The sequence below is a fragment of the Podarcis bocagei genome, assembly GCF_964188305.1.
Source record: "Podarcis bocagei genome assembly, chromosome: 7".
Classification (NCBI taxonomy): domain Eukaryota; kingdom Metazoa; phylum Chordata; class Lepidosauria; order Squamata; family Lacertidae; genus Podarcis; species Podarcis bocagei.
The window spans coordinates 52187728-52207021 of record NC_138132.1 but is presented as its reverse complement, the minus strand read 5'-3'; the positions used below and the strand labels follow the sequence as shown (position 1 = coordinate 52207021).

Sequence of the window (19294 nt, the reverse complement as noted above, 5' to 3'; positions counted from 1 at the left end):
CACCAAATCTGGGTTCTTTGATCTGTTCATAAAAACCAGCCATATCAGCCGCTATGAAAGCAAACAGAAACTAAAGTAACCATTATTTTTAAAGCCCCTGAAAACCACTAGAAGCTGTACAAAACATTATGAACTGGCCAGGTGAGAAAGAAAATAAAGTTTTATTGCTCTGCTTACCCACCGTGAGCTCTAGGGATGGAGAAGGACTGAAGAAGGAAATAAAACAAGACAGGCTGCATATGGCAGCCTTTGCCACTCCAGTGCTCTCCAGACAGGGGAGTCAACTTGGGCCCCAGATTGTGGGTGCCCAGTGTGTGTGATGTCATGACGTCACATTGCAACATGACATCACGCGCACACCCCAGCCTCGGAACTGAAGGAAGGCCTCGGTCAGCATCTCTGAGGCCTCACAAGGCCTTGGACGTGACTTCTGGTGCTTCACGAGGCATCAGACATTGCATTGGGGACCTTGCAGTGTGGGTGCTGAGCACCCACAACAATTTTTTTGTGGGTGCTTAGGCCCCCAGGGCTCCCTATAAAACATCTCCTGATGTTTTACACCACAACTCCAATGAGCCCCAGCTGTACCTAGTCTAAAACAGAGGTCAGCAAGGTTTACCTCATCTGGGCCGGTTCACTCCAGCAGAGATCCCTCTGTGGGCCAGATTGCGCGCCCATGATTTCTGCCGTCTGTGCAGACGCAATTTCCAGTGCCTGCGCATGTGCAGACTTGATTTCCGGCATGGCAGAAGCGAGTCCCCACGTTGGGGACTCACCAAGCGGGTAGCTCGGTTCAGGGGCGGCTCATGGGCTGGTGAAACGACCCCCGTGGGGTGCTTGTGGCCCATGAGCCTTAGGTTGCCAACCCCTGGTCTAAAACATCTGGAGGGCACTTGATTGGGTAGATTGGAATAGAGTGTTGGATGTGGAGTTTTTAGAGGCCAGAAGTGAAAGAAGATTGAACAAATTTATGGAGGTTAAAACTATCAGTGGCTACTAGCCATGATGGCAATTCTCTGCCTCTGTGGTAAGGTAAAGGTAAAGGGACCCCTGACCCGTTAGGTCCAGTCGCAGGCGACTCTGGGGTTGCGGTGCTCATCTCGCTTTACTGGCTGAGGGAGCCGGCGTACAGTTTCCAGGGCATGTGGCCAGCAGGACTAAGCCACTTCTGGCGAACCAGAGCAGTGCATGGTTCTCGCCAGAGCGGTACCTAGTTATCTACTTGCACTTTGTGCTTTCAAACTGCTAGGTTGGCGGGAGCAACGGGAGCTCAGCCCATCATGGGGATTCGAACTGCCAACTTTCTGATCGGCAAGCCCTAGGCTCTGTTGTTTAGACCACAGCGCCACCCATGTCCCTTGATACTCCCTGCAACAGAGACCTACCTCTTTTTTGCAACTCAATATACATCAGAGGCATTGTTTAAATAACACCTCATAATAACTTCATACTACACTGGATTTTCTGCCCTTCCCAGCTCCAGCTTGGTTCGGGATTCCACCAGCTCAGCTATCTTGTCTGGTTCTGATCTGTTTACAGCCACAATTAATTCTCTGGGTCAGACTATTGACAGCTGCTGTCACCTTTTTCATTTGCCATCAACCCAGGATTGGAAGAAAGCAAATGCAGGCTTGCGCTTTTAGATACTGGCAAAGTGTGCCGGGTCTTTAGCTGGCTTCTTATTGAGGCTGGCTGTGTGTGCCCACTGTGGCACACTTGGGATCCTAAAGAATCAGCATAGTCAACAGGTAAATGAAGCTTTTGTGGGTGAGAGGTGCAGGCAGAAGGTCAGACATGGAAATGCTTAATTATCTGCATACTTTCATTATTGTTTCACACTCCCCCTTTCTCAATCCTTTAAATCTCATTCCTTGTGCCGGGGAGCAGAAGTGCAGAGAAAGCTGTTGCAAACATGTCCTGCTTTGGGGCTTCCCAGAGGCATCTGTTTGATCATGGTGAGAAAAGGAAGCTGGACTAGATGGGCCTTTGGTCAGATCCAGCAGAACTATTCTCAAGTTCTTGCTTTTGTTCTGAGGGCTGCTGCTGCGTGTGACCTGTGTATGATAATTCCAAAGTCACAAGCCATAATCCATCACTGAACAAAACACTTTCAGTTTCCTCCTTTGCTTTTTAATGATTTAAAAAAAAAACAACAACTTACAACTGAAGGAGAGGCTGTCACATATCTAAAATGCTAAAAAGAAAGTTCAACTCCCCAGCTTCTCAAATCTGTAAGATTTCTCCAAATATTGAAACTCCGATCGATGAATTTCTTTTTCTAAAAGCTTTCACTGTTTAAAACAAAAATGAGGCAAATCTTTTGGACATGGACCACAAATTCAGTCTTTAATGTTGTCCTGCTTGGCATTATTCCCACAGTAAGTTGACTTAAAACCTGCTTGTTGTATTTCTTCCTTTCCTTTCCTCCACCAACAGCACAATTTATAATTATTTAGCACACAGTTAAATTGCTGGAAGTTATTTTCTTTGCATTTATAAGTTTGCATATGCTTAAACTAAGATTTTGCAAATGGGCTAGAATACAGCCCCTTTTCCCCCTCTGGGGCTGAGAGTGAGCTTAAATGGAAGGGTTGGGTGTGTAGGGGTTTTTGTTGTTGTTTTTTTGCAATAAAAACTAATTGGTTAAAAATAAATAAATCAGAGGCCTGTCCAAACAATAGAGTTTTCAAAAGATGTCTAAAAGAATGCAGGGATGACTCCTAGCAGAACTCTACAGGCAAGGAGTTCCACAGGGCAGGACCTGCCACACTAAAGGCTCGGTCCCCATTAAAGGCTCTCCTGTCCGAGCCTCAGGGACTTGGCAACGCTTGAAGTTCCCCATCAGAAAACTCAGTGATGAAGATGGAGCAGAAGGAATCAGGCGGCCGTTAAGAGACTTTGGGCCCAAGTTGTTTAGAACTTTGCGAATTAACACAAGAACCATTACCTTGGGCTGATAGCAAATTGGCAGCCAGCACAGTTCTCTCAGCAAAGGAATAATGTGTTGCCAGGAACCTGCTCCTGCGAGCAGCTCTGGCCGCCACATTCTGCACTAGCTGGAGCTTCTCGGCCAGACCATCTACAGTGTGCTGGTATTTCTAGACAGAGGGAAGGTGTTTCAAAGACAGCCCTCCTCCACCTGGTGTCCTCAAGATTTCTTGGAATACTTCCTGTATTAGGAAGTTTTTAATGTTTGACATTTTAATATTCTGGTGGAAGCTACCCAGAGCAGTTGGGGAAACCCAGCCAGATGGGCGGGGTATAAATAATAAAATACAGTCATACCTCGGGTTACAGACACTTCAGGTTGCGCATTTTCAGGTTGTACACCATGCTGAACCCGGAAGTACTGGAATGGGTTACTTCTGGGTTTCGGCGCATGCTGAATCGCAACCCGTGTGTGCGCAGAAGCAGCGCTGCGGGTTGCAAACGTGCCTCCCGCACGGATCACGTTTGCAACCCAAGCGTCCACTGTAATAAAAATACTAATACCAATTAGCTTCCATCTGCACCTCTCATGCTGGCTGGGACTGGTGGACCTTGTAACCTGAAACACCTGGGAGGCACAAGGTAGGGGAACAGCAGTTCTGAGAGATGTTCACTTCAAACCCATCTTGCTTTGGAGCATTCACTTTTTTCTGGGACAAGTTGGGGTATGTAGGAGGGATGTCAGGCAACGTCCCATCCCTCCCTCCCACCCTCCCTTCTTTCCTTCACATAAACCAGGGGTCAGCAACCTTTTTCAGCCGTGGGCCAGTCCACCATCCCTCAGACCATGTGGTGGGCCGGACTATTTTTTTCTTGGGGGAGACACGAATTCCTATGCCTCACAAATAACCTAGAGATGCATTTTTAATAAAAGGACACATTCTACTCATGTAAAAACACCAGGCAGGCCCCACAAATAACCCAGAGATGCATATTAAATAGAAGCACACATTCTACTCATGTAAAAACACGCTGATTCCTGGACCGTCCACGGGCCGGATTGAGAAGGCGATTGGGCCGCATCCGGCCCCTGGACCTTAGGTTGCCTACCCCTGGCCTAAACAAAAAACACTCCTTTTACATTTGTGAATGGGAGGAGATCCTTATAGTGGAGTGAGGACTCAGGCAGGCAAGCAATGCAGACAGGCTGCTTGCTTTGGAGCTTAGTATGAGAGGAAATGGCAATATAGCTGTACTTCTCCACCCACCATCACCACCTTACAAATTTGTCATGTGCAGACTGAATTTTGGAGTGCTGATAATACCTGGGATTTAGATTGCTCTTGTGAATATCGGAAGCATTTTGCACACATTATCTGGCTGAAATCTTCAGAACAGACCTGTTGCACACCTCAGGCCACCTGGTGGGTGAGATTCAGCCTGACTGAATGCAGTCTCAACAGCCGCTGCTCCTCTTGTGCTCTTGTCTTTGAATGGGGACTTGCGGGGCTTTGGCCCAAAAGCACTTGCTTGCTTGACGTACTAGCAACATGATGTGATGACAGTGCCACATCAAAAGAATAAGGAGCTGGCATTGTTCCAGCCATGTGGAGTCAGCTGCAGAGGACTTGTTGAAAAGCCAGAGGAGCAAAGAAGTGGTGACAGTCCCAGTCGCTTTCCATCTGCTCTTCTTTCTCACCCCGCCCCTTTCGCCTGGTGAATGTTTCTTCATTCTGGGAGAATGTGCACAGGTATTTCAGGGTGCAGTGGGAGGGGGAGAGCCCAGTGGGTTGGAGCCTATTGCTTAAGTGAACAAACACACTATAATTTTGCAAACCCCCCCCCTTTCTGGCTGAAACTCTGATCCCTGGCTCCAACCTCCTCCCTCTTCCTCTTTTAGCGTTACAGTGGATTGATTTTTATTTTTATTTTTGTCCAGAAACAACACACGCTGCAGTTTACCCCCTTCTGCTTGTTGTGTTTTTCTGGTGAAAAAAGGCAGTTCTGGCAGCTGCCTGGTTGAAACGGGAAAAGGGAGACAGACCCAAAAAAACCATCTTCTTTAGTGCATTTAGAGTTGTGCAATCTTATGTTGGAGGAGCTGTTGGGGAAGGTGGGAGGGGGGGTGGAGGAAAAAGGGAGGGAGGGAGGGGGAATTCTGACATGTTCTCTTTTCAAGTGATTACAGTTTGTTTTCTTAAGTGGTTGCATTAGTGGAAATTGGGCTGAGGGGAGGGAAAGTCTGGCTCTGCAAAGCTTTAGTAAAGAACCATTGCTAGGAGCCCCTGGGGGAAAAAGGGGCAGCTTTTCTTAGGTCATGTCCTTGTGTGTACCTTTTTAATTTTTAAGGGGGTGTTTGAACACCATGTGGCACCTGCTGTTCACATGCAGCTCATTCTGGTGGTCTGCTTGGCAGGAGTGGTTTGATAGCAGAGCTCAGCCCAGGGGCTTTGGCCTTTGAAAGGACAAGCAAGGGCACTGTAGTCATGTCTGTTGCTCTCCCTTTCGAGAGACACCTTACTGGAAGGCTAATTTCCTTCCCTCTCTGTTTTGAAAAGTGATCTCCTCCCCACCCTGCCACTTGCCTTTGGTTCACTTTCACCTTCGTTGTGGGTTTCCAAAGCGATTTGTTCGTAGAAAGTCAGAAAGGCGAGCCGAGCCCATGAAGCAAAACAGCACAAGCTGCAAAACCTCCCTCTGCGTATGTGTGTGTACATTTTTGTTAGCCTGAGGGCTGCATACACCCTTGGCCAACCCTGCAGGGTGTGTGTGCATGTTGCCTGCCAACAGTGGATGTGGTCACCCTACACTCTTGCAAGAAGAGACACATGAGACATGTGGCAGAAGACACACACACACACACACACACACACACACACACACACCAGCTCATCAAACCTTTATGCCCATGGACTGATTGGAAATGAAGTATAATGTTTACCCCAAAGCATTTGCATGTGCAAACAGTATTGAGATCAGGATTGCGTATAACCACCCCAATACCATCATGAGCACAAATCATTGTAAATGAGCAATAAAAAGGACCTTTGGAGGTGGTGCAAAGTTTATGGGGCAGTTAGACAAAGTTGGCCATTTATTGAGGATTCGTTCTGATTTGTTTGCACGGAAGTTATATGACACCAAGCCATTGTCACCCCACACTTTTCCGGGTAATTTCCATAACATAAAAAGTCCAACTTTAATTGTGCTGCCTGAATATGCCACTGTGTGATTGAATCTCACAGTCTGAAAGTACCCCCAGACTGGGGCAAGTCCTCCTGGGAGGGGATGGAAAAAACTGCTGCTCTGGATGTAGTCAACCAGAGCGATTTATATATAGCAAGGCTGATCCCTGCAGCTGAGCCATGTCTGGGTGGTGATGTCCCCACATCTGTTTGCTGCACCCAAAATGTGAGAAACAGGCAAAGCAGCTACCTTAAAAATGAATGCGTCTTTTCAGCAGTTTCTCATAGCTACTGTCTTCAATGGGGTGGAACAAGAGGGGTGTGGAATTGACAGTCTGCCCAGAAGTGGGCATAGTTTGGATCTTTGCCCATTTGCCTCCCAAACTGTCCTCTGGATGCACTCTTATTTCGGCTGCCTCCTTGAACATGCCTCCTTTCTTCTCTCGCGCACTCTCACCAACCCAATTCCTGGTTTTGTTTTGTTTTTCAAGAAGGAAATGCATATTAACCAGTGCAGGGAACATTTCAGTCCCCATGAATGTTTTATCTCCGACTGCTATATTTAAATAAAGCAAACAAGAAAACCATAGCAGGGACAGTTGAAACCAGCAGCTCCAGAATTAGAATGCATTAAGAAGTGTGACCCCATCTGCACTGGTCATTTGAAAGAGTATCATCCCATTTTAAACAGCCATGGATTCTACCCCAAAGAATCCTGGGAACTGTAGTTTTTGAGGGTGCTGCTAGTTGTTAGGAGACCCCTGTTCGCCTCACAGAGCTACATTCTGTCTTTCTGTGGTTTCCAGCAAATGGTATTCACAAGCATACTGACTGACTGTGGAGGTGGAACACAACCATTGGGGTTAGCCATTCATTGCCTTACACTCCCTGAATTTGTCTAATCCTCCATTAATGCCATTCCTGTTTGTGCCCTTCACTAGCTTTTGTGGAAGCAAATTCCACAGTTTAAATATGTGTTGCATGAAGAAGTACTTTCTTTTGTCTGCCCTTAATCTTCTAACAATCAGCTTCATTAGATGGCCCTGAGTTTATTTTTTAAAAAATTATTTACTAAATTTCCATCTTGCCCTTCATCTGTGGATCTCAGGACGATTCACAACATGGTTCTAGTATTACGAGAGAGGAATAAAAACCTTTCTTTCCATTTTCTCTGCACCAGGCACAATTTTATACACTTCTACCATGTCACTTCTCAGTTGCCTTTTCTCTAAACTAAAAAGCCCCAAATGCTGTAACCTTTGCTCATGGGGGAATTGTTCTACCGTATCCTTTTTTGAGGTATCGGTGGTGCTTTCTGCTTCAGGCTCTAAAATACCTTGACTGGCCTTTGGGTATTGTGTGCCTCAGTTGACGGAACCGGCGAGTGAGGCTGCATTTGTTGCTCCACATAGTGGAATCTCAACAAAACATCATGCCACAGTATACCATTTACACTCTAAAAGTGTCGTAGGCTAGAAAAAGTTGCATCACATTTCAAGAACTCTGGTTCATCCAGCGAAGCAAATTGGCCGTGGACTCAGGATAGACAAAATAAAGCTTTTATTTTTCACAAACACATAATTAGCTCAACTGCCACAGGAAGTGGTGCTGGCCGCTGGCTTCAATACTTTTAAAAAGGGGGTTAGACAAATTGGCGAATAGACAAATCTATCATTATATGTGCTAATCGTGCAGCCACAGAAACAAGAGCAGGACTGGAAGTCTGTGGCCCTTTGGGTGTTGCTGGACTACAAGACCTGCCATCTCTTGGCCATTAGCCATGCTGGCTGGGGCAGATGGTAGTCAGTACCATTGGAAGGGCCACAGATTCCCTATACCTGGGCCCACTTCAGCCCTGGAGAAAGGATAGGGAATCTGGGGTCAGGGGTGGAGGAAGGGGGTGCTGTGGGGGGTGGGCCACCCCGGGTGTCATCACTGAGGGGGAAGGAACGGAGCTGTGCCACCTTCCCGCCTGCCTTCCCCCCTTCCCCCTTCATTTTGAAGCTCGGGGAAGGCTTGGGAGTTGCGGGCGGGCCATGTGTTGTTGCCCCTCGCTCCCAGGCTGCTTCTTGGGGGGGGGAGAGCCTCCCCCAAGCTGTCAAAAGTAAGAGATGGTGCCTGATCCAGCATGACTAGCCATGTTCTTGTGTGTGGGTCTTGTTTGATCACATCTGTGTTGTTCCACTTCTCTTGGGCGATGCTGGCCAACTCCGGAGAGAGCTTTGACCCTAGATAGCTCTCGCCTCTGTGGGCTTGGCTTCTGCTCAGATTTCTTAACCATCTTTCCTTTCACTCGGAGCCATCCAGAGGGAAACATCTGTGGCCTCTCTGTTCTCTGCCAGCCCTGCTGGGTGGTTCAGCAACAGATGATCAATGTCTGACCCAGGAAAATGACAGCTTGTTTGGGCAGCTTGGCAGGATTCAGTCCTTACCCGTGAGTTTGCCTCCTGTGATCATGTGGAGAGGGATGGAAAGACATAAAAGAAAAGAACCTGGAAAAATCCAAGCAAGCATTTGTTATGCTTTTAGGAATCTCCCTCTTTCCTTGCTATATTCCCCCCATTTGTGCCCATTGTGGCTGAAGCCCAAACAACCAGTTTATTCATCATTCATCCTGTTCTGCCTGTGTGACGTTTACACAGTGGTTAGATGATGCCCGGTCTTTGCTGAGCATTTGTTCAGATTTGTTTATATGAAGGTTGTAAGCGGCAATAAGCATTCATCCTGATTTGTTTGTGGGGTGTTCCTCTTAGTCATTCCTTGACCCCACAGTTTTCAGTGCATTTTCACATCACTTTCCAAACTCCAAGAAGACCATTTTGTGGGTAGGGTGAGCTGTTTCAAGTGACTTTCTTGCACTAAAGACCTTAGGGATGTATTCATAACATGGCTAACATAAGTCCATTAATTTTGGTGGGTCTACTCTGAGTAAAATGTAGAGACAACCCCTTTCATTCACTTTTAATTGTGCTGACTGCCTCCTTCTCTGCAGGCCCTTTTGGGTGTTAAAATCAGTGGAAGAAGCCTTCTTGGTTGTTCGGCCCCCCTCAGAAGTTGGGGGAGTGGGTAGCCTGGGCCACGGCAAGGGCGTTCTCTTTGGCAGCCCCTAAATTGTAGAATTTCCACCCCGCAGAAGTGTGTCTGGCACCTTCACCATACAGCTTTCCACAAATGCTGAAAACACACCTCTTTACCGTGGCCTGTGACATCTGAGATGTATATGTTTTTAGGACACAGCCTATTCCTGTGGATGTGATTCATTTTTAAAAACTGTTGTTGTTGTTCTTATATGTATTTATACTCCACCTTTTTGCTTGAAGGCGGCTTACAAATAAAAACAGGAACTGCTAAAAACAGAAAAATCAATCAGTAAAATACAATTGGACATTGATAGGATTAAAACTCTATTGAATTTATAACCTTTGTATCCCACCACGAGACCTGCTGGAGAAGGGTAGGTAATAAATATAATAATATTAATATTAACAACAACAACAAGCAAGAGCTCCTTGTATTTGCATGTCCATCTGGTAAGCAATGTAACATGTAGCATATGTTATCCACCTGCCACAAGAGATGTGTTCAGAAGCAGCCAAACCTGTGCTAATTCTGTCTCTGTCTCTCTTTCCCCTCCTCTCCAGCATGCCTGTTCCGGTTCAACAGCCTCTCCCTAGTGTACCTTCTCTACCTCCTGCTTTTGCCGTGGTTCCTGGGCCCTACGGAATATACCATGAAAGGTAAGTGTTTTTCCACCTTTGGTTTTTTTTTCCTGTGGGAGAATGGAGGATCTTCCATTCCCAACATGGGACTCTTCCACACTCCTCCTGTCCTTTGCGTAGAAAGTACAGGTCCAATCAGTTTCCCCCTTGTCCCATGCATTCTAGGCACAGGTCCAAGCAGCTTTGTCTTTGCCCCAATGCTTTCTCTCAGAAAACCCACTCTTTAGCGCTAAATTGGAACAAACGACACTTTGAACCCTTGTCTCCCAGACCCTAGTCTGACGCTCTAAGCACTACACCACCTTGGCTAGAACCAAATCTTGTGGTCTGCCACTGAGCTGTTGCCCTTCATCACATCTTGAAGCTGCAAATGCCATAAATTAGTTCAACCATCTTTTAAGAAAGGGCCTTCAGGCAGGAGTCTTTGCCATTCTAGCCACTTGGAGATGCCAAGGGATTGCACCTGGGATTCTGTGCATGCAGAACAGGTGCTCTGCCCTTCAGCACATCTTGCAGAGGCAATTTCCTTAAATGAATTAAGCAGTTTAACAATGAGGCGCATGGATCTGAACATGGATTTCCAAACAGCCGCACATATGACTGGCTTTGCGTTTCCGATCTTGGCCTGTTCTCAGCTGGTCTCCTCACCAGATGCTGCAGTAGATAAAAGTGTAGGAGAAGCTGCTGGACAGCCTTGTGGGGAGGAGGGGAGAGGCACAAGATTCCCCCGCTAGCTCCAGCCTCCTGCAGTCCCTCTGTTGCTTGTGACAGGACCTGGTAGGGTTAATCTCCCTCGTTTCATTATCCATCCTTCACCTTCCCTCTCCCCAAAGGGAAGGCTTTGCTTTCCTCTCCGAGAAGCCCACCCCAAGGGGCTCTGAGCATCTGTACCCTTCGCCTGTGTGCTCAGCCGCTCCCCAGCCAGCCCCTGGCTGTGCGCCACAGCCATCTCCGGTCTTTGATAGGCAATCTAATAAACCCTTCCTGTTTGGAAGGATAGGGCTGTTTTGCCCTGCCCTGCCCTGCCTGGTGACTGCTTTTGCTGGGAGCAGGAGCAGTCTGACCACCCAGCTGACACACGGCAGGACACACACACTCCTTTGAACCTGGAAGGCAGTCCTTATCTGAAGCGAGTGGGAGGATTTGGGAGCAAGTTCTGCCCAAATGTCACACTGTGAACACATGTACATTTAAAGCACCCCTCCCCTAGAATCTTGGGAACTGTAGTTTGTTCAAGGCACTGGGAAATGTAACTCTGCAAGGGGTAGGATTCTTTGGGGGGAGTCAAGTTCTTTAAATGTATGCTGGGCCCTTCCTATTTTTTTAAAAAGAATAATAGAAGGCAACCGCGGAGTGAAAGCAGGGAAAAGAACAATCACCAGCAACTTCACAAAACAAATGGAAAACTAACCGGCTTGGAACCCAGGCGGGCAAAGGCTCAGAGAGAGGTCACAGGGGCAAGATTTAACATGGCCAACACACGGGATCAACTTGGGTGTTAATCTGGAGGTGTTTGCTCTCTGTTCATCACAGTCAACACCTAGGCCATGCTGTGGTCTGAAGGAGATGGCCTTGGAGTCCTCTAATGCCGTCCTGGAAGGAAAAGGATAACTGCTTATGTCTGACAATATCAATTTGTGCTTCTTGCAGACATGTAGCAGACTCGTCCCCTGGGTCTGCTTAACTGCTTTTGTTTGTTTTTATTTATTTAAAAGCATTTATAAACTGCTTAATATTTCAAAGATACCTAGGTGTGTACAGTCTAAAAAGGAAATAATTTATCATGCAAACAGTAAAACAAGAACTCAGCCTAAAACAGTGAAACGGCAGTATAAAACTAAGTAAAAATGTATCAAAGTAAATATAACAGAAATTTAGAGGATTAAAAGAGCATAAAAACAGTATCTAAAGTTATGAATCAGACAAAGCCTGGGCAGGGTTTGAAAAGGAAAGCCTTTTAAAGAACACTTTGGTGCCAGGGGCTCCTACATTGTGTGTGTGTGTGCTCGCGTGAGCGTGCACTTTGATCATAGCTGTACAAATCCTGCTGAATGCTTGAGATCTGGGAGTTTTTTCTGTTTGCACCAAGGTCCCACGTGTTACAGTAAGAGAGTCCACTCCCCCTTGGGCTCAAAAGAGCCCTCCAGATTTCTTTGGATTACAACTCCCATCAACCACAGCTAGCATTCAAATTGCCCTCAGACATCTATTTCGGCCCTTTCAGTTGGGATTAAAATGTTCTCTGCAACCAAGGAGCAATGAAAGGAATCTACCAGTTTCATTTTGTATCCTTTTTAATTTTGCCTTCACCTCCCCTTCCTTCCTGAAATAAATTCAGTGTTACATCTTAACATTAGGAGTACAGATTGTGCCTGGGAAGTTAACCAACTTTGTTCTCGCATAACTGGTGGGGTATTTTACTAAGAGGTTTCTACTATCCTTGTAAATGATTTCTTTTGCTGGCTGGCTAGGAAGTGCTAAATTGTAGCAATCTGATAAAGCTGGCCTTTATAAAGGTTTGAATATCTTTGACACCCCCTCCAAAAAACAATCTCCATAACACACACCACATCAAACTAGGTTTGCAAATAAGTTCACAAAAGTTACTAGTCCACATGACTACATTGCCTATCTGTGGTGTCTTAAGGAAAAAAACAAAGGCAACTAGGTAATGGATGTTTACAGTTCTACCCATGATACAGACAGGAGGGCAGAGAGGCTTCAGTGGCTTCAGTCACAGTGCCTAGATTCAGACGTAACACTAAACCATGGCTTGAGCACTATGAGAATGAACATGGCCTTCCTCCTTGGGCCTGCCTGCTCCCCCTCCTCCTTGCATGCCCTAGACTGTTTAATATTTAACTATGGTTCTTGAATGCAAGTAGTTTTATAAACTGAGGTTTGAAGTTGGCTTGTTTCCAAGAACTGTGGTTAAGTTTCACAGGCTTAGGCTTGGGATGAGACACTAAACCGCAATTAATCTAAAATGGAAATGACAGCTTCCAAGCTCCTCATTGTGGCTGAGCTGGGGGTGGGCAGAAGCCTGGAGAGGGGAGGCTAGACTCATAACAATAAAACTATGGTAAACTTGCCCAGTGTGTCTGCAGATATACTGAGATGCGGCAGCACATCCTGGTGTCCTGTCTTTTTTTGCCTGTTTTGTGACAATTTCAGCATCAAGCCACCTTCCAAGTGCTGTTCTGTTCTGCTTTCTCCCTCTCTCTGCCACTGGTAAAGTATATTTAGGAACAGGTGGTGGTGGGGGTGTGTGTGTGAATAGTGCTAAAGAGGGCATCTTCGAGTCTCCTTCCTTTTGTGGTCTTCCCTCTCCCCAGTCTAGGCGGATTGGTGGTTGTCTTGTCCTGCCACTGCTCCCTGGAGTGTTGAGGCCAGTGTTTAAAATTATAACCTGGTTTTTGTTCTATTCATAGCTGTTGGGCTGTGAAATGATTAACCAAGAGATCTCAAAATGAAGCTGAACTTCTGTACCTGGAAAGGGAAAGGGGCGTATGCAGGGTGGGAAAAGTTCAAGACGCTGAATATCCTGCTGTGTATATTGCAGATTTCATAATTACGACTGGCATGGAATATAACTCAAATAAAACAACGAAGTTTGTGAACTAGGTACACATTTTCCACGCAAAAGAGAAAAAGTCGCTAAGAGAATGGGAGAAAGTTAGTTTGCAGACTTATCAGGCTATTGTCCCACTTTAATGTTTTAGGGCAGGGTGCTAAGTCTAGCCGAAACAATCTCTGTGAATTTTGGGGGCAGCAGGGACCCTCCTATCTTGTTACGCACGCAAGAGATTCTGTCTATCTGCTGCGCTCTGCTATGGAGTGTTGATTTCTTTGCTAGTGCCAATGTCTAAGCTTTGCTGCACCAGCCCTGCAGTGTGAATGGTGATGAGGCTCTTCCTAGGAAATAAATTTGGTGGCAGAGAAGTTCCCCTAGCCTAGATCTTGAGCGCTGTATTTGTTTGTTGTTATGGGGCTGAAAGTACTGTACTTTGGGGGGTGGGGTGCAAAGCTGTTCTGTTGGCCAAAGAACGACACTAAATACATTAACGTCCAGAAGCACTGGGAAGAAATTCTCATCCAAGCAGGCTTAAGGTAGCAGGGGAGATAAACTGTCTATTGCGTAGTTCTTAATCTCCAGCAATGTATGACTGGTGAGTGTGCTGGTCTCTGGACTTTGTTACAGTGGTACCTTGGGTTAATTCGTTCTGGAGGTCCGTTCTTAACCTGAAACTGTTCTTAACCTGAAGCACCACTTTAGCTAATGGGGCCTCCCGCTGCTGCCACGCCGCCGGAGCACGATTTCTGTTCTCATCCTGAAGCAAAGTTCTTAATCCGAGGTACTATTTCTGGGTTAGCAGAGTCTGTAACCTGAAGCGTCTATAACTTGAAGCGTCTCTAACCTGAGGTACCACTCTACTGTACTTTAAGTAATGCCTCTTGCAAGTGGTCAGAAATCTTATTCTTCATTAAGGGTTTGTGCAAATCCAGTTGATGCAATGTGTTTGGATCTCCTGGGTAGCTTGCATTTTGTACCAGGTGAAGGATGGACCGACGGTTTGACTCAGTATAAGCCAGCGTTATACATTGAAGAATTAAAGTATGAGTTTTGTAGCCGTAGAAGGAAGGGGAATACCATTAGGGCGTCAAGGCCAGTTCTCCACCGAGGGTGGAATCCTTCACACATCGGAGCCTTTTTCTATTCTGCTCCCTCCTCTCCAATGGCCCTACATTGTGCCTCTTGCCTCTCCGACATTGAACAGATCCATAACTGGAACCACCACTAATGGCTCTACCTGTTTAAATATTTCATGCCATCTGAGCCTCCCTCCCTCGAAAGAGCTAGAAAGCAAACTTACGGTAAAAAAGAAGGAAAGAAAGTGAAGATTTTTTGGAAGGGCTGCTCCCCTCCTCTCGGGCAGCTGCCAGTGGTCCCCTCTAGGGATACTCTGAATGGCTGAAGGAGAGTCTTCTCTCTCTCATTTTTCCAGTCTGGAGAGGAAAATGTGAGCTCTCCTCTCCCCACCCCCTTGCGCCTTCCCCCGCCTCCCCGCTCCATCCCCTGCCGGCAGCGTCCTTCGATTTATGAGGCGTATGCGAGGAGCACAGGGGGCTTAGCAGCATCTGGTGGAAGATCTGACTCTGGCCATTCCTTGCAAGAGATCTCGTTGGAATTTTCCAGCTGTGGGCCGCAAGGTGAGCAGCCAGCAACCCAGAGGGGTCCTGGCCAGAGCTGCAAGGAGCTGCATCGTTGTACAGCAAGTGCCCTCCTCCTTCTCTTGGGACGGCCACGGTGGGGTGGACCCTGCAGGCTTAACTCCTGGCTCCGTGTAGGCCAAGTCTCCATGATTCAGGGTCCTCCAAGCCTATTATGACCCTATCCAGGGTCTCGACAAACCCTCTGCACTCCTGGGCAGTCATTGAAAACAGTAGGCAGTAGGCTTATTTAGACCCTGGAGGGCTGCTATACATGGTTGGTGGGCTGTGCTGAGCCTGGAAGGTCATGAGGTGTACAGGCCTGGCTGAGGCCAGTGGGACAGATTAAAGGAGGAGAACCTGGCCTCAGAGGAAAAACAAGAGTTTTGTGGCATCTTCAAGACTAACAGATTTATTGTGGCATAAGCTTTCAGGCAGTAAAGCAGTTGTGGGAAACTCCATCTTCCATCAGCTCCAGGCCAGGGATGATGAGAGAGTTGTGGTTCAGCAACCTCAGGAGGGGCAAACGTTCCTCAGGCTTGAAGTAGAGCCTCTTTTTTTTTTTTTTTTGACAGATGCATAGTGTTATCCTCAATGGGCAAACGCATGCCCATAGAAATCTGCCTGATAATGCACACCCATTGCTTCTGAGCACTTTGAAATAGCTCTTGCTTTTCTGCTTTGTCCTGCAGGTCACACAGGGCGTCTCCTCCGAGCCCTCTTGGGAACCAGCATCCTTTTCCTCCTTGCCCATTTGGTTTTCCAGATATGCCTGTACACCATCCCCACCTTGGACCAGCTACTGGGACACAATTGTGAGTACCTTGTTCCTTCTGCTTCTCTTGGGATGTTGCCATCGAGAAAGACATAGACCGCTTCCAGCTGACCTGTTTACTGAGCATTCATCCCGGTCTGTTTGCACAAAGCTGGTGGTTAAGCTGTATGATGTTGGCTGTTTATGGAACATTCATTCTGATTTATATGTGGGGACGTTATATGGTGTCACGTCAGGCAATTGTTATCCCACGCTTTCTAGTGCACTTTCCTTACCACAAAAGTCCTTTTTTTTTTGGCGGGGGGATGCGAGTTTGTTGCGCAAGCCTGAATCTACTTTAATTGCACAATGTGAATTTGCCAGTATGCAAATTGAATCCTTCCTGCAAAATAGCAGAATTCTGGGAGCAGCTTTAGAGCAGAAGTAAATGTTACAAGAGAAGTGCAGGTTTGGGAACTGTGTAATGGTGATGCTGTGGGCTGGGGGGAGGTGCATTTGCCAGGAGTGAATTAATGGGCACGAGTCACCACAGGGTTTTGTTTTTTTTTAATGCTCTCTTCCAACTGAGCTCCAAAACTGGATTGGGGGGGGCGATATTTAAGGCAGAATATGCAGGCATGCTAAGAGTTTTTAAGCATCTTCCTGGCCCCCAGACTTGGCGGTCCCTCCCTTACAAGTACCTGCTGCATTCTTGTTGTGGCCAGGCATTTGCTGTGATAATATTAACTCCTGCTCTTAAAAAATCATGGTAGAGCAAAATGTTATGCTTTTGCATCCCAAATATACATGCATTTTGCTTTGCAGCAGATTAGAAGAACCCTGTTCCTCTGCTTTTCATTTGCACATTCTATTTGTACCTGGCTGTGCAACAATTCCCCTTCTTGTTTTCTGCTTTCTGCTTTCTTTCTTTGTTTGCTGTTATCTAAAACTTGTTTTGTAATTTCCCTGTGCCTGAATCTTTTCAGACATAGCGGTAATGCTGTATGCTGTTGTTTTCTTTGTTAAAATCAATACATATTTTTTTTTTTGTAAAGAACTTTGTTCCCGTCACAGCCCTCCAGCCTCTTAGGGAAAAATGCCACCCTGCTGCCTGGCTCCAAATGCTTTGATTGGTGGTGACACTTTGGTTTATGAAGCTATTTACAAGTGGTTGTAAAAGAGGAGACCCGGGAAGACTGGGCCTGACCCTGAGCATGGCTGGAATGCGAGGCCTGTGATCCCCTGGCCCTTCTGTTTTTCTTGACATCTTTCTCTGCCAACTGCATGCAGAGTTTGCTGGGGTATGCGTGCCGGGCTGGGGGGATTAGGTGGGGCTGTCTGGCAAGCAGTGTGTTCTCTCTCTCTCTCTCTCTCTCTCTCTCTCTCTCTCTCTCTCTCTCTTTCTGCACAATGGAATCGGAGGCATCAAGGAATGTTCCCTGTATGGAAATCCAGCCTGGACAGCTTCTCCTCTCCTTCTCTGGATGGAACAACTTCGCCTGTCAGAACTTAATTTGTCACTTGTGATGCTCAGGAAATGGAACTTCTCTCCCAACAGAAAGTTTTGAAATTGATGGCCTGTTGTGGTTGGGGTTTTTTTGAGAACTCCAATTTTGAGATGAAACATGATGGCTTTTCAAGGTTGATCACAGCTGTTCATTGGTCCCAAAAACATCTCAGCACACTCTGCTCTGCTGTCTTTGTTTCTGCTGAGATTCTTAAACGGGACAAGTTTTTTCATCTTCTCTGCCTCCTCGGCATCAGGCCTATAAAATAAGTGGCTCCACACAAGCTGAGCCCATTCACCCAGCCCCAGAATAGTGCTGCTCCTTTCCTGTTCTCTGCTTTTCACCTTCTCATAGCAGTTCCTTTGGAAGAGCTGCCTCCAAGCTTCCGTAACCCTGGGCTTAGTCTGCTGGCGCTGACCCCTTTTCCTGGCGGGCTTCCCTTCTGGATTCCCCAGACCTGATAAGATGAAAAGCTTAGGTGGTTCCCCCCACAAATAGAACAAGGGGGCTGGAGAAAGGGTGTAGAATGAGCCCAGGCTGTGTTTGCTGCCTTCCAGACCCTGAACTTGCATGCATCACAGGTTGCAGAGCTGAGCTTCCTTACCACCTTCACAGGTAGCTCAGTTGGTTAGAGCGCTGTGGTGATAACGCCAAGGTTGCAGGTTCAATCCCCGTATGGAGCAGCTGCATATTCCTGCATTGCAGGGGGTTGAACTAGAAGATCCTCAGGGTCCCTTCCAACTCGACAGTTTTGTGATACTGTATTTTGGGAAGGTGGCTCCATTTCAAATGACGGCACTTTGCTTGTGAGCTACAGGAGCAGGCTTAGCTTTGAAGTGATGTTCAAACATCTCATCCTTGAACTTCTTTGTTTTGATTCTTAAAACATTTAGCAGAAGAGGAAGAAATAGAATAGAAAGACAGAGAAAACAGTTTCATTTCTGAAGGAATATAACCAAGGCACACTGGATCATGTTTGTGCGGAAGGAAATCTAGGAAAAGAGAAAACTAGATTACAAGCCACATCTCTGCATACATCTGATAAGTCACTTCTCCAAAGACCTGAAATATCCATTGATTATACTCAAGCATTTCATTATTTATTTATTTATACCCCGTCCATCTGGCTGTGTTTCCCCAGCTACTCTGGGTGGCTTCCAACTAGCAGCCTCATATTCGGTGGTGCTTAGGGAGTCTCAGAAACTGGAAAATCAGTACAGTTTCGAGATCAGTGGTTAAAAATCAGTGCAGTTTTGAAAGGGTTGGTCTGCCATCTTGATTCAATATGGTGTCCCATTGTATGCAAACATAGATGGAAACCCGCTTCTTGATCTCAAGAACCTTTGTGCAAATTTTAGTTATGAAAGTCTAATGTGTCCAAATGCATAGCAAGCCAACAACTTTTCCAAAATATATAGTAGAGTCTGAGCTGCTCAGCTTATATGCAGCATGTGACAACTTTGTGCAATCCATGGGTGGTGTTCCACACTAGTACTTCTCACAGCAGACCCGCAGTAGATAGGATACAACCCTCTGGTCCATGGGGTCATGAAGAGTTGGACACGACTAAACGACTAAACAACAACAACAACAAACCACCTTTCCAAAAACAAACAAATCAGGAAATGGATTGTTGATTTTAGTAGTCAGTAATATTCCCTTAATTTGGAAGGGGAGGTCTATGCATGCAATAATTTCACAGATCTTGATGAACAATTCATCCTGTTTATTCCAGCAGCTATGCATGCAAATGAATGCTTTAAAAACAAATCAGGCCATCAGATATATAATACCTCAGCTTTATACTTTTATTGCCTTTCAATCTCAGCCAGCAAACCACCGTATATAGAGATAATTTTAAATGGAAACCTTGAAATCTTTTTTTCAAATCAAAATGTCCTATTCTAGCAAAACACCCTCCCACAGCTCTCCACACCTTGCCAGGGCTAATCCAGCCCTCACCAACCTGAGGTCCTCCCTCCAGGTATT

General features: G+C 46.4%; 1 protein-coding gene across 2 annotated transcripts in view; it reads left to right on the top strand.

Moving 5' to 3' along the window:
* PIEZO1 (piezo type mechanosensitive ion channel component 1 (Er blood group)) overlaps positions 1-19294 on the top strand; it is a 112312-nt gene that overhangs the window by 39160 nt on the left and 53858 nt on the right. For both annotated transcript variants that reach the window (XM_081201095.1, XM_081201096.1), the window contains exons 2-3: positions 9755-9850; positions 15736-15858. In XM_081201095.1, the coding sequence (XP_081057221.1) occupies positions 9755-9850; positions 15736-15858 (219 nt within the window). The remainder of the gene's footprint in view (positions 1-9754; positions 9851-15735; positions 15859-19294) is intronic.